Source organism: Dermacentor silvarum, chromosome 10, assembly GCF_013339745.2.
Source record: "Dermacentor silvarum isolate Dsil-2018 chromosome 10, BIME_Dsil_1.4, whole genome shotgun sequence".
In the NCBI taxonomy this organism is placed as follows: Eukaryota; Metazoa; Arthropoda; class Arachnida; order Ixodida; family Ixodidae; genus Dermacentor; species Dermacentor silvarum.
The window spans coordinates 121752950-121768338 of NC_051163.1; the positions used below are offsets into that span (position 1 = coordinate 121752950).

Below are 15389 nucleotides of genomic sequence, written 5' to 3' on the forward strand. Positions count from 1 at the left end.
CTTCAAACTCTTCGCGCCCAGTCACGGCCTCTGCGCTGTCCGGCGCCGCATCCGCGCCTCCGCACCAAAAGAGAACGGGAGAAAGCGCGTGCCTGCGCACTGTTCTCTTTCGTGGCCGTCGGTGGGGCGGCGTTTATTCGTATCAATCGACATGGGTCGAAAATCGATTCGTAGCAACCGTTCTCTAGCACATTGCAAGCTAACGGGGCTCGGCTGGGACCACAGAAAAATTCGTATAATTCGGAAATTTGTATTAGCCGTGATCGTATCCTCGAGATTACACTGTATACCACTGAGCCACCATTGCAGAGACATGTGGTTCAGCACTCTTGAACAGAAAAAACTATGGAGGCCTTGCCAAGCCATCATCTTCTACAGCCTACATCTGCAGTTGGTCGAAAAAGCAATTCAATTGCAGGAGAAGGTTCACGGCGGGGGCCTTCCAAAAAAGAATGCAGCTGACACTGTGACAGTGACGGTTATGACTGAACTTTTGGGGGCATTGGGCATGAGCAAACACTATCCAGAACTGCACCACCATATGTTTCAATCTACAGTTGATTTCAATCACTTGATGCGTCTCGTGAAATGCGTGATTGGCTGCTATGTGAAGATCAGGACGCACCATGTGGCGAAGCAAACTACTGCAAAGATCACTGGACCTAACATCCGCAAGCAATTGATGAAGTTGATTGTTTTCAACCACCAGAAAAGTGCCATAACAGAATTGAGGTGATGCTTTGATAAACATGGTTCATGAAAACTGAACAGGACGAAGTCGAGAACACGGGGGATGAAAGCTCGTGCTAGTGCCATTTTGCGCAGTTGGTTCAATAAACCGCATTCGACGGATGTCAGTCTCTGTCTCCAACATAGTTTATGGTGCCGAAACCCGGGTGCACTTTTATGGAATCAAACAATCTCTGTCAAGAACTGTAGGACCATGTTAGTTAACCTCTACTTGATTGCAATCCCTTTATATGTCACAATAATTGTGTGATTGGGTGCTGAGTGAAAATAAATGAATCTAATATTTGCAAGTGATTTAATTTTTTTTAATTTCAGCTAGCAATAAAGTGTGTTGACAGGGCCTTTTTTATCAGAGGCCTACCCTACTTCCAGTGCAATAAGCACCTGAAATTCATCTGTGTACATTTATGTTGTTTTTTAATGGCGATGCTGCAAGGATATTTAAAAATGAATGTGCATACATTAATATCAACCTCATTTCTGGGAACTGCGTCGCCGACAACAAGGATAAAAACATTTTAAACTAATCGCTGATCCTTTGGTATAATTGCAGGCCTCACAAGCTGGCTAAAACACATTTTGTCGTGAACTCCGCATTATTATTCGCTAAAGCTTTAACTAAAAAAGCCGATTAAAGCTGTAACCAGTTGGCAAATCTAGGTGGGGAATGCCAGTTTGCAAGAGGCACTACATGTGCAGATTCAGTAACTATTCCTGAAAGCTAGCAATAAATGTGCTCATAAAGCCATAAATTTTCCGTCTGGAGCAAAACTTAACGTAGGCAGCATTTTTTGTCTGCAATGATGCGAAGGCACATTTCAAAAGAATATACTACGGCCTGGTCACAATTATGTCATAATTCCTTTGCTTGCTGTGCTGCAGACGGTTCCGACGGATTGGCTTTCAAAGTTATTATAAGAGCAAACAGCGCCCCAAGTAATTTTCACATTATTTTTATTCTCAGCCTGTAGCGGTCCGCATAATCGGTACTTCTGTATCAGGCAGCTTCCTCCGTTTTGATATCGAACTCACGTATTGTCTTTTCATATGCACTAGTTGATTTTCGGCTAATCTAAATGCTTCCACGACTTCTAATTTACTGTAAGACGTGCATCTTAACACAGGTCGTAGTGTCCACTCGCTAGCGTGAATCCCATTTGAGCTGCACCTTGTCTGCTCAAACCAAGACCCATGTGACATTTTCCCTCTGTTTTGCTACTAAATTCTGCTTCATATTCATGTCGCATGTTTTGGTACCATAGACCATGAGTTCTCAAAGTGGGTTCCACAGGCCCCTCCTCAGGGTTCCGCAAGCCACGGATAAATATTCCCTCGTTCCGCACTCGCCAAGTCATCAGCGGAAATCGCACGTGATAGCAATGCTGGAACGCTTGGTGCTTAATTGTGCCTTTAAAGCCTTTATTCTTGCGTTTATTACTGCGCACAACACCGCGTTGGCGACTGGCCACGTGCCTTTATAACTGCGCAGTTACCATCCATGATCGCGTCAATACCCACCACGGCTGCAGCGGTTGTGGCAAACAGTAGTTTCGTTTTGACTCGGTGCATGTGTCGGCCGCGTGCCTTCAAAAATGCGTAGTCGCCATCTATAAACACGGCAATAACAACCACAGCTTCATCTGCAGTTGCAGCAAACGGCAGTTTCATTTTGCCTTAGTGCATGCGTTGGCTGCCTGCCTTTGAACTGCAAGGTGACCGTCGATAGCGACCACGATTTCGTTCGCAGCGGTTGCGGCAAACAGTAGTTTCGCTTTGACACAGCGCAAAAATGTCGAGGATGAAGCACACCGTCTACTTCTCAGTGGACGGACAATTTGTTGGCGACCAGCTTACTGGCTCAAAAATTTCAAGCAGAAACTCCTCCAGGAGTTGTCTAAGTATGCGTAAGCATTGTGCCACTTGCTCATCTCCCCGCAGTCGGGTGTCGTATTAGTGTTATGACCATAACACTTCATTCGGCCAGTACAAACGACAGCGCTGCGGCGACACAGACTGGTTAGGATGGAGGCGCAAGGAGCATTGATAACGCAAGCAAAGTACTGCAGGTCGCGGCGCCATGTGTGCTGATGACGTTCCGATCATCATAAGCTGCTATCGCTCTTTAGCTCCATCCGTGCCGAACCATTATGAACCGTGATCAAATGACTCCGGCGGCGGCACTGACCGATGAAACGTACTTGGCACGGCCACGCGGACCTATCTTAAAAGAAATCTGCGAAGCGGACAGACAGTGCCGGCTGCTGATAACTCCAAGCGCTGTGTTTTCGCCGCTTTGTTTGCATTGAAGAGCCAGGCGGCACGAAGGTAAAGTCGCTCGTTGCTACGGCCTCTATCTTGAAAGCGATTGTCTTACGCAAGGGACTGACGGACGGATGGACTGACGCATGGATAGTTTTTTGATTGGGAAAGCATAGAAATGCTTACGCATTTAAAAATACTGTATGTGCGCGCGGTAGTGAAAAGCGTGCCTCAGATGAATATGCCCGTCATGGCCGTACTGCGAAGTAAGTCACGAGGGCTTTACTGTTGCAAGCGCCAATTAGATATGAGATGATGAGAATTGCAGTTTCCGCAATGCTGTTGTGCAAAACAGAAACAAGATTTGCCAATTCATTCAGTAAATAAAAGCGGGCTGACGTAATAGGCATTTGTTTATTTTCTTTATAGCGTGGTAATTCAACATTCGGTTAATTCAAATTCGGCGATTGTTTTTCTCGGTCCCGTGAAATCAGAATGAATAAGATTTTACAGTACGCAAAGTAGAGTCAGCACTAATTCTAGACCTCTTGTGATGAAAGGTTATAAGTCTTTCTCATCATACCTTGGTTGCGATGCTGTCTTGGCTCATGCCGATTGCACGCAGTTTGCACCACTTGTGTTGCACGTCGCCATCAAAGTACCAACATCTTTACTTGGGGCGGCGGAGGGGGGGAGGTTCCTTGGCACTTCATGAAGCTTAGCAGGGTTCCCTGGGACCAACACGCTTGAGAACTCCTGCCATAGACGTTATAATCTGAACGAAAAGTATATAATCAAAAATGCAAAAGACGTGAACTAAATGCCAAAATGCACAATTGGGAATGCTAACCAGTGGCTGCAAAGCGAAACAGACGCCCAACTTCTGAACGAGCCCTTCAACTTCCGGTGGCCGTGCACGCACCCGGCCGCTGCAGCAGCGAAGTGGCATCCAGAAATCCCTAGTGGAGATCAGTGGTACCAAAGCTTGCCAACTGCTTGAATTTCCTGTTCAACTTATTTGCTAGTCCAATTTATTCATCAACCTGGCCCATTTGATTGTAGAACTGCAATACATTTCCAGCCATTTTATTGCGTTGTCATACATTTCGAACCTCCTTAACGATTTGTGGGACAGCGAGACACATACGTCTCACTTTTTCTGCAGAAAACTTGTTTGTTCTCCACCATCACCTGTCGCATGAGCGCAACGGTATGGTGCTGCCATCTAACCTAAGATATTGTAAGCTCAAGAAAAAATTATTTTATTGCACTTTCGACAAGTGGTGGTAGTGCCACAATTAAGTTGTGATTTGTTCCATTTTTCAGGAAAGCTTATGAATTTTCCTCAAGTTCAGTTTAAAAAAACCTGCCACTTGAAATGCCGGGTAAGTTTCTCCTTTTGTGTTTATTTAGAAAGGCGACTTTAGCTCCCAATCATCATGTGTTTATATAGACTTGTAGAGTAACTCGAGTGATAAATATATCGAAGCACAGTTGTCCGCAAAAATGCGACGCTTTTCGCAAAGCTTTTGTGGTGAAAATATTTTTTCCCCCAATAATGCATGCTTCAATGCATTGCAGGAATCTCGCTTTCGCATGAGGAGGCCTTGGTGTTCTTTAGCCTTCCGGGTGACTACGAGTCCAGTGGTGATGAGGCCGAAAGTAGTAATGCTGACTTCTTGCCCGAGATTGCGTCGTCGAAAAGTAGCCATAAGAGTGATGATGTCGATGTACAGCCAGGTAGCAAGCAGAAAAGGCGACCGACAAAAAAAAAAGGAAATCTAAGAGACCAGCCGACACCTCAGGGATGAAGATACCGACAAGTCTGCAGAAGAGGAAGACAAGCTTGATAGGTGGAGTATTTTGGATCCATTCAACAACGTTAGAAGCCCCAAGATATGGGATCTACCATCTTTTTTCGAAAGCACAAACTAATGCAGCTGAAGCATTTGCCCTCTATTTTATCTGTGACCTTCTTGAAGTCATATTAGAGCACAAAAATTGCAAGGGTGCCCAAAAGTATGGACACAAGTGGACAGTTCTGGGTATGGAAGAACTAAGGGCATACTTAGGTATGCTTTTACTGATGAGTGTGTCTCCAAGGCACCATCCGTACCCTACCGAAGCCGTAGCGGCTCGTTCCATAGCCCTGAAATATTACAAGTGATGACATTCAAGCAATTTCAGACAATCATGAACAGCCTGCATATGAATGACAGGAGCAAGAAAAAAGAAATATGGAAGAGGACTACGATAGGCTTGCCGAGGTACGCCCGCTCATCAACGGCCTCAACAGATCTTTTCAAGCTGAATATAGACCTTTTTCACGAAGGCTTGCCGCCAGGGCGCGCCAGCGTGCCGCAAACCGGATGTGCTCCCAAGAAACTTCCGGCGTCCTTGTCTGTTGCGTGTTTTTCTTGCGGCGGTTCACGTTTGCTGCTGCTCGCGAAATGTTTTCGCCACAATTATCATCCGCTCTTGGACAAACACATCGAGGGCCTTGCTGTGTTGTCCCTGGATGCAGCCTGCGGTCTGGCACCAACCTCCTTTCGCAAGTGCGAACATTCAGGTTTCCCAGAGAAAGCGACAGACGGGACGCCTGGATCGCAGCAGTGCGAAGGGATAAATGGGTGCCTACAAAGAGCTCTCAGATTTGTTCTGCTCATTTCATCCAAGGTGAGTATTTTGTTTTTCACTTACCGCGCATTTTGAAAGCAACTATGCAATCTCGCTTTCTTGTATGCTTTGCGAGGATCGTTCACGAGAACGTCGGTGCTGCGAATGCCGCGCGCAAGGCTGGGCACGTTTACGTGAGCTTCGTACACCGGCTTATCGCGAGCGATATCTACTAAGATTTCAAGCGATGCGAGATTATTGCTTGTCAACTAATAATGCAGTGCTGAGTATTGAAAATGCCCATTGCCATTTTGTAGCGCAGCTTGCCGCAGCGAAAAGCTGATTCGTGCGCTTTGATCGTATTTTATATCGCGCAGTGACAAGCACTGCGCGCGTACAAGCTTGCGCGACGGAGGTGCCTAATGTAGAAGGACCATTTTGTAGTAAATTAAATGGAGCTAGAAGGAGTCTTGGCTGATTATTTTACGTTTCGAATGTCTTAGTTGGTCATTTGCATTTTGCACTGGTGTCACACGGCCACTGTCGCTCGAGCCCGATCCGGATCAAAATTCTTGACTGCGATCGACACCTTTCCGCAAATTGCGCAATGAAACCAATCTGAACTTTGAAATTTGATCGTCATCGAAAGTGCGCCGCGTGACACCCGTGTTACATGCTTGAAAAATCGAGTCAGCTGCGAAGGTTGCAGTCACGTAAAATGTGCTCGGCGCTCTGTACCTTCCGTTTTTCACTTCTTCCCGTCTTCTTTGCGGCGTTCAATACAAGCAAGCATGGTCAGTTACAAAACAAATTCTGGCAGAGTAGCTCTGTTGACTTTATCTTTTCCTAGCTAAACTTTCATTATTGTGCTTGACCCTGAATGTTTTCTAATAGCTGACAATTTTATTTTCCAGGCCGGCCGTCGTCAGACCCTACCCATCCGGACTATGTCCCTACAATATTTCCGTACCGTGATCAAGGCAACACGAACCAGAAACTTCAGCGGTACCAGCGTGGCCAAAGGAGGCGCAGTGTGCAAGCTAGCGGACCTGCAGTGGGGAGCAAAAGTGCACAGGTGCAAATATGTGTACCTACTGCAAGTGACCTTGCAACATCGTCAGTAACTGACAATAATGTTGGCCTCGAGGATTACACTAAAGATTCTTGTGAAGCTGAAACAGAGACAACACTTACTATGGTTGATATATCTGCTCTTACTTTAGAGAATGCAGCACTAAAAGATAAGGTTGCTTGTTTAGAAGAACAGCTGGCATCAGCAAAGAAAAAAAAATGCGGAGCTTGAGATGAAAAATCAGCCAGTTCCGATTCGGAAGATAACTAGGGACATTGTTATGAAGTCTCAGAAAGCTGTTAAGTTCCACACAGGTGTCGTGTCTGCAGAAATGTTTGCTGCATTGCTTCAAATGGTTCTGTCTGTCTGGAGCCCAACAACTCGAACAACCCTGGATCCAGAGCAGCAGCTCATTTTAGTGCTTATGAGACTGCGTCTGGGACTTCTGACGGAAGATCTAGCATTTCGGTTTGGCATTTCTGTAACTTCCGTAAGCCGCATTTTTCATTCGTGGCTAGATGTCTTAGCTGAGAACTTCAAGAAGCTCTTGATTTGGCCATCTCGTAGAACACTGCAATCTAGGTGCCCTGAAGCATTCAAAGATACTGCATTCGAGAATGTCAGGGGCATAATTGATTGCACAGAAATATTTATCGAAAGACCCACTTCAATGACAGCAAGGAGCCAGACATATTCCAACTACAAACATCACAACACAGTCAAGCTTCTTGTGGTGATTGCCCCATCAGGATCAATCACGTTCGTTTCTAAAGCATGGGGCGGGAGGGTCTCTGACAAAGAGCTGACGCAACGCAGCGGACTGCTTGAATTGGTAGAAGAAGGGGACGTGTTCCTTGTAGACAGAGGATTCAGATGTGAGGAAATGTTTGGTGCTCGAGGTGCAAGCCTGCTGATGCCTTCATTGACGAAGAAGCGAGCACAACTTCCTGGGGCTGAGGTCACCACATCAAGAAAAATTTCCAGTGTCCGCATACATGTCGAGCGATCAATTCAGAGGCTGAAATCATTTAGGCTGTTTCACATGATCCTCCCTGTGAACTTTATAAAAAGATCTGGGGATGTAGGCTATGCCACCATTGACAAGTTGGCAATTGTGTGTAGTGGCCTGGTGAATCTCCAAACACCTATCATCAACACGAACCATGAAGACCTCGCTGTATGTAACTGAAAGATAAGCTGTGTCTTGATTGTCAAATAAAAAGTGAAGCAGTCATTGGTGTTCAAAGCATATAAATTCAATATTTATTGCTTTTACTACTGGGTTACATATTGCATGCAATTTTGTACGGCGTCGCTGCAGTAGAAAAATGGTCATAACATTTTCATTATTGCATCACCAAGTGCAATGCCTGGAGAGTGTTGTAGGGATTCCAATGGTTTACTTTAATGGAAAAAAGACCACTGCTCTCTTTTAGCTTTCTTTTTACTATTCTTGACTTGGTGCGCTTACATCAGCTGGCCCTAGTTCCACTTGACATTTATTACACATCCACGATTTTGGTGTACGTTTAAGCTTAACACATTTCAAATGAAAGTTTGCTGTACACAGTGAACATTGAACAGTGCGGCCAGACTTGTTACCATGACAGTAACATGTTTCCTTGGCACACTCTATTTGCTTCAGAATTTGTTTAGTCTGCAGTTCAGGAAAGATATGGGTAAAAAAAAAGCTTGCTGCTTTAAGTTCTGCATTTGACCAAAATGATTCGTTAAAGCTGATAAGCTCAATTGTAAGGGACAGCCCTGTAAACACTAAAAAGTAGGCTCGGCGAAGCTTCGTGGCGGCCATTTGGGCTTGTACTTGTGTATAATATGCGTGATCATGCTTTAACTGCAAATTATTATTTAAATATTGCAGATGCTTTGAAGCGTTATTGAGTGGAGTACCTTTTAGAGATGCAGGGCACTTAATCTCTACCACAGATTTCCCACAACATTCACAGGAGGCAATTCCATCGGGAGAGGCAGCAAGAAAGGGAAGTCTTTCATTCACAAATAGACCACATTCAGTTAACTGAAACCCTTTGTGCTTTTTTGACTCCTGTGAGATGAATGCCTCTTTAGCCTTCGGCTCCATTGACACACCCCAACAGATGTTTGAGACCCTGGGTGCCTTTACATAGCCCATGATTTCAGCCACAATGCCATTGACCCCACTTCGACAAACTAGTACACGATGTAAAACTGAGGCCGTTATTCTACCTTTGCGTTCGTGGGTCCATCTAAGTGTCCGTGATTGCCCACGGGTCGACTGCTCAATTTCTTCACAGCATTCGTTACTGAGCTGAACATTTTTTGCAGTATTCAAGTCAATATTGCTGTAAATGTCATCTATTGCTGATCGCGATGAATAGTGCTGGTGGTTGGTCTTCCTTTCTTCTGCAGCAGTCCTCAGGAGAAGAATCCGTACTTTCACTGTCTGTTATGCAACTCAACACAAGTGTGCTGGGGGCAAATGTCTGCGAAAGAGACCAATAACAAACATTCACTGATGTAGCCAGACCACAGTGTGTCATATGTGTATCATAGAAAACGCATAGCCACTACATCCAATAACACTGCATGATTGTATGAAAGTAATAAATGATTTCATCAGATAAGGTGTTGGAAATGGAGTGAGTATGCAGCATGTGATCTTTCGATTAGGTTTTGGTGTACCAAAGTATGCTGATGCTGAATATGTAGTTTATGACAGCTTGAATAGTGTGTGAACTTTCACTAGAAGTAATGTAAGTCGCGTAGTTTACCTTGACGTGCTGCAAGAAGCTGTGTATTTTATCAGAGCTCCATGTTGGAATAGACCCTTGTTGCCTTGGGGCAGGTTCAGGAACTTGTTGTCCAGGCTTTGCCTTGAAAAAATTTATCTCGCTGACTGGTGCCACCTGAAAATGCAGATTTGTTGCAATTTTATGAAGGAGAAATATTGTTATGGAGGGGTATGAACATTGATTAGTGCGGTGCTCTACAAAGTGGTGAAGACGACGAGTGTGTGTGAAATGCTTGTGCGTGTGGCCCTTCAGCCATCTTGTCTGTCTACTGAAATACGCTTGTAAATATTCATCCCATCTTACTCTCGTATTCTTCACAATTTTATCCACCATTCATATCAAGAAGCTACAAAGGAAACCAATAGGGGAAACCAAACATCCATAAATTTATTAAAAGCTCACCATAGATTTCCTGGATACCTCAGACCACCTGCACGCTGTCTCAGTTGGAGACGGGTCATTCAGCCCATATTTTATGGCTGCTTCTATGTTGAATAATAGGGCAGCCACGTGTGTGCAGCATTCTCCAAGTCTGAAACAAGGGTACGCACAGTTTAGGTGTTAGCGACAACTCTCTGGTAAACCACTGCATTAACCGCAGTGTGACTGCACGATAAATGTGCACGGTACTGAACATCCAGCCCACTATACATAAAGTATGCATTACCATAGCTTGTCTCGCGTTAACTGGCATTACGTTTATCCCGCCTTGGTAGCTTAGCAGGTAAGGCGTCACGGCGCTAAGCTTGAGGACGCGGGTTCGATTCACGGCCACGGCGGCCACCTTTTCATGGGGGGGCGAAATGCAAAAAACACCCGTGTGCTTAAGTTTAGGTGCACGTTGAAGAACCCCAGGTGGTCCAAATTATTCCGGAGTCCACCCACTACGGCGTGCCTCATAATCATATCGTGGTTTTGGCACGTAAAACTCCAGAAATTATTTAAATTTGGGTAATTCCTGCGACAAAAAAATGGGTTAGCCCATTTTTAGCAAACTACGACAAATAATAATTGATGGAGTTTCACGTGCCAGAACGTCTGCTTTGCACAGCTGGCTCCGTTACCGCTCATCATTCCAGCGTGGAATTTCACTTTTCTGTCGCCGTAATGGGGAGGCCGCGTTTACGGGCGTATGAGCCATTGCTTAAGGGAAATATGAGCCATTCATTGTCTTACGTGACGGACAGATTTAATTTTCAAGCCATTTAATTTCGAAGAATCGCAAGCGGTAATGGCGCGCGAATGCTGCTAATCACGCCGCCGAGTAAACTCGAGACATCAAACACAAGCGACAACCGTCAGTGACGTCGTTCTCTCCGTCGCAGCCGAACGTGTGTGTAAACTCGTGAAATACTTTACTATAACCGGGGCCGCACGTTTTCGCTTCGCTGGTTAACCATCTTCACGGAATGGAAATATTCCGCAGCTGGCTCGTTGGCGCCCCTCGGTTTGCGCTCGTGCTCGGCACGCGCTCGTAGCACAAACGAGTCAGCACACGCTTCGCTTGCACCCCTCTTGCGCAGTAGTGGAAGGGGGGTCAATTTTTTTTCACTTTGCCCCCATCGAAATGCAGCCGCCGGGTCCAGAATTGAACCCGCGTGTTCGTTCTTAGCAGTGCAGCGCCTTAATCTCTAAGCTACCACGCTGGGTCTAAGACAAATCGGCACGTAAGGTCGTGGTAATGTAAATCGTGCTCTTGGAGTAGGCAGTAAACTGTACTTACCCTGCTATGCACGTGCAGTGAGCGCTTACAACAGTGCCGTCGTCTTTGACGACGCACCACGGTCGGTATGTCTTCGAAAGCAGCTGGCTGGCCTCCACAGATGCTGTTAAGATGACGACGCCGACTCCGCGCTTGCCTGCCTTGAACGACATTACACGCTTAACTTTCCCACTCAGGAATGCATTGTAAGCATCACTCAGTTTGTGGTTCTTAAACTGTTCTTTTGTGTAGAAGCAAACGCCCTCCACTAAATACATGAAAATATCCGCTGCTGTGACAGGCGGAAAGTTTCTCGGGCTCGCCGAAAAAGAATATTGCACGACATCGTCGTCCAACGGGTCCGGCAGCTGCTGGCCTTCGAAGGACAGCTTGTCTTGGTAGCGCTGCTGTGCACTGTTGTCCAGTCCTCTAAAATATTCGCTCGACATGTCGTCAGCCGCACTGCTGAGAGGTGCAAGCGATTAAGAAAATATCGGCCATGCGGCGCGCTCGCAGGGGAGGCTTTTGAGACGAGAGCCAAGCATCCGGAAGTTGCTCGACCGGAAGCGTCCGAGGAGCACCAATAGGACGCGCGCGCGGCTTGTTTGCAAACATGAAAAAGGTCTATACCCCCCACCAAGGTATAGATGAAAGTATGATTCTCTTCAACGGTAGGTTGACCATAAAACAATACTTATCACTCAAGGCCATAAAAAGGGGCTACAAATTGTGGTGCAGGGCAGACTGAGACTGGGTACTTGGCACAATGTCATGACTACAAAGGAAAAAAATGCAAATCGGCCATTGAACCTAGGCCTGAGCGAAACCAATTATTTCACATCTACAGAACTGATGGAAGGCCTTGCAAACAAGTACATCCTTGCCGTGGGGTCGTTGCAGATGAAAAGAAAACATTTCCCTGAGGAGATGAAAAAAGACAATAAGCTGAAGAGGGGTGAGTACTTATGGAAGGCGAAAAATTCATTTACAGCTTACCAGTGGCATGACACAAAGAACATCCATGTAATGTCAAATTTTCACCATCTGGAAGACACTGACGTGGTGTCACGCAAACTGTCCAATGAATGATCAATCGATGTCACATGCCCCAAGGCAACAGCCGATTACAACTGCTGGATGAATGCTGTGGACAAGTTCTATAAGAGAAACTCCTACTGCAGCGACAGACGCTCAAAGAAGTAAAGGTATCGAACTTTTTATTTTATTTTTTGAAGCAGCAGTTGTAAATGCATTTATTCAACTCATGGCAAACAATGATATCTCATACATGTATTTCCGCCTCGTCCTCGGCCACCTCTTGATAAATGGGCAGACAGTCAGGGACAGCAGTAGTAGTTGACCCTATTGAGAGTAAAAGAAAGGACAAAAAATGGCTGGTGTATGATATGAGGCGAGATCCGCAGGAACAGAGCACAACCCTATCTATGAAGGTTCCCAAGAGGTGCAGGTAGTGTTCTACCCAGAATGAAGTGTTCACAAAGTTTCTCTGCACAACTTGTGAAGTGCCCCTTTACGCCACTTGTTTCTTGCCATTTTATGCCAGAAACCGAGCGAAGTGGTCGAAAGATGGTGCCTCCAAGAGACAGTGGGACAATGTTTTCCCCACTTTTGAAAGCTCTCTCATGGGCCAACAGGACATATGTGTCCCACTTTAAAGTATTGGCTTGATTCTGATCAAATTTGTTTTACACTATTTCTAAGTGTTTTGTTACGGCACCACCAAGAGTGGCGCTAAAGTCAGAAGATTTGACCTGTCGAGGTCAAATTTGTCTCGACAGCCATCTTGTTTGTTCATCATTGCCTCTCGTAAATATTGTGAACACATCTTTATATGTGACTTCCTCAACATAATTGGTGGGAGGTATGGGGTACCCACAAGAACAACAGAGCTCCATCCACAGTGGTTGTCACGTCGGACTGGACAACATGATGGATGAAACAGGAACCGAAATAGCGCGGCTCACATCAACACCTATGACCCCTACCGGTTGTCCTGGCTCAGCCGCAGGATCCAGGAATGTTCTGCGGCACTGACCACATTGACCTTGGAAGAGTGGATTGCCACGTATGAGGGTGTAAGTTCCCACAACAAATGGGATCCGATGATTATGTTGGCTAACTTGGTGTTCTACCTACAGGGCATAGCGAAGGTGTGGTACAATAACCATGAGGAAGAGCTTAACGACTGGGACACGTACAAGCAGAAGCTGAGGGATTTCTTCGGCCGTCCCACTGGGCGGAAGAGCACCACGCCGGAGGCCTGGCTAACCCTAACAGCCAGGGCTAATGGCGCCGTGTTCTCGGCTCCCAAGAACGCAGAAACAAAGGAAGAGGAAACGCCAACGTGGTAAACACCAAGGACGAGAGGAGAGAGACGCGAGCGAGAAGAATGCTCGCACAATCAAGGCACACCTGTACCGATGCTCGGCGCCGAGACAGTCGCAGCTGCTGGAAAACGACTACAAAGTAATAATAAGACCGGGAAGAGGACTGGATATCACAACAAAGCATAGTAGCAGCAACAAAGCGTAGTTGCTGCTCATCAGAGATGGAATCCTGCGAGCGGCAACTGTAAAGATGGAGAATGCTGAGAGAGACCTACTCCATAATAACGGAAAGCAAAACACATCATCATGAGCACACCGGTTTTGGAAAACGCCAAGAAATACAGCAGCATCAAGGAAATTCAGATCAATCAGGAAAAGTATGCAACAGCTGCATACATAACAGCGCCGGAAAACACATCCATGGGGGTAATATACAGAATCCCAAAATACGATATAGGCATAGGAAGAAGTCTGGCAAACCAAGGAAATCCAAACATTCTACATGCTAGGCAAATGGGACACACTGACTCGGTGGCTATTGTGCTTGAAGGGACGTACGAAGTCTGTTAGAAAAGTATCCGACCTTATTTTTTTTGTGAACACCTGATGGATATGAAACAAGCGCATTTGCATCAGCCAACCTTGAACCTATGTGTGCATGCACCAATTTTTTCTCGCCTGCCGATAGCGGTAGTCGCTGGGAAGCAGCATTTGAGTCAGGTAGTGCGCAGTGCTCTTGTCGATTTTTTTATTGCAAGGAAAATAGCGGAGCAACTAGAGCAGCGCTACTGCATCAAATTTTGCCAGAAACTGGGCGACAGCCAAGTGGAAGCCATTCAGAAGATTCAGACGGCTTTCGGTGACGATACAATGAGCAGCACACAGATTAAGGAGTGGCACAACCGGTTTTAAGACGGCCGCACATCCGTGGAGAGCGAGCCACGCTCCGGTCAGCCATCAACATGCCGAAATGACCTGGTCATTGCCGAAGTGAATGCTGTGGTGATGCGGGACCGTCATGTGACTATCCGAGAAATTGCGGAAGAGCTGGGCATCAGCACTTTTTCTGCAGATTCCATTATGACCGAAGATTTGGCCATGAAAAGAGTTGCGGTTAAATTCGTGCCGAAGCTTCTCACAGTGGAGCAAAAGCAACTTGGTGTTGAAGTCTCACAGGACATGCTGGATTCCACAAACAGTGACCCTCGACTTCATGAACACTATAATCACTGGTTATGAGTCTTGGGTGTATGGGTACGACCTGGAAACCAAATCCCAGTCGTCACAGTGAAAGCATTCCACGTCACCAAGACCAAAGAGGGCCCGCCAAGTGCGCAGCAACGTCAAAGTGATGCTGACTGCTTTCTCTGACTCCCGCAGTGGGGTACACCACTAGTACGCACCTCAGGATCAAACAATCGCCAAAGAGTACTACAGGGATGTCCTCCGTCACCTACTTGATGCTGTGCGGCGCAAGAGACCAGAGTTGTTGTCGACAGGAAATTGGCGCATCCATCACGACAATGCTCCTGCACATTGCACTTGATTCAGACTTTGGCGAAAAACCAGATTCCTGTAGTTCAACACTCTCCTGATATGGCCCCCTGCAACTTCTGGCTGTTTCTCAAAATCAAGAGGCCATTGAAAGGAGTGCGATTTCAGACGAGAGGACATTATGGCTGCAACGACAGCTGAGCTAAACTCCTATCTGAAAGAGACCTTCTCGGAATGCTTCCAACAATGGCAGCACCGCTGGGAGAAGTGTGTAGAGTCTCAAGGAGACTACTTTGAGGGTGATTAGGTTTCCAACACTCCAGTTAGGCCAGTTTTTTTCTTCGGCCAAAGGTCAGATA

The 15389-nt window shown here is 46.1% G+C and overlaps 1 protein-coding gene across 1 annotated transcript; it reads right to left on the bottom strand.

Moving 5' to 3' along the window:
- Nucleotides 1-9045: 9045 nt before the first annotated feature.
- LOC119466551 (uncharacterized) lies at nucleotides 9046-11637 on the bottom strand. Its single transcript, XM_037727073.2, has 4 exons — nucleotides 11210-11637; nucleotides 9889-10018; nucleotides 9466-9600; nucleotides 9046-9177 (listed from the first exon to the last, which is right to left on the bottom strand). Exons 1-4 carry the CDS (start codon nucleotides 11635-11637, stop codon nucleotides 9046-9048), a joined length of 825 nt encoding a protein of 274 aa, XP_037583001.2.
- Nucleotides 11638-15389: the final 3752 nt, after the last annotated feature.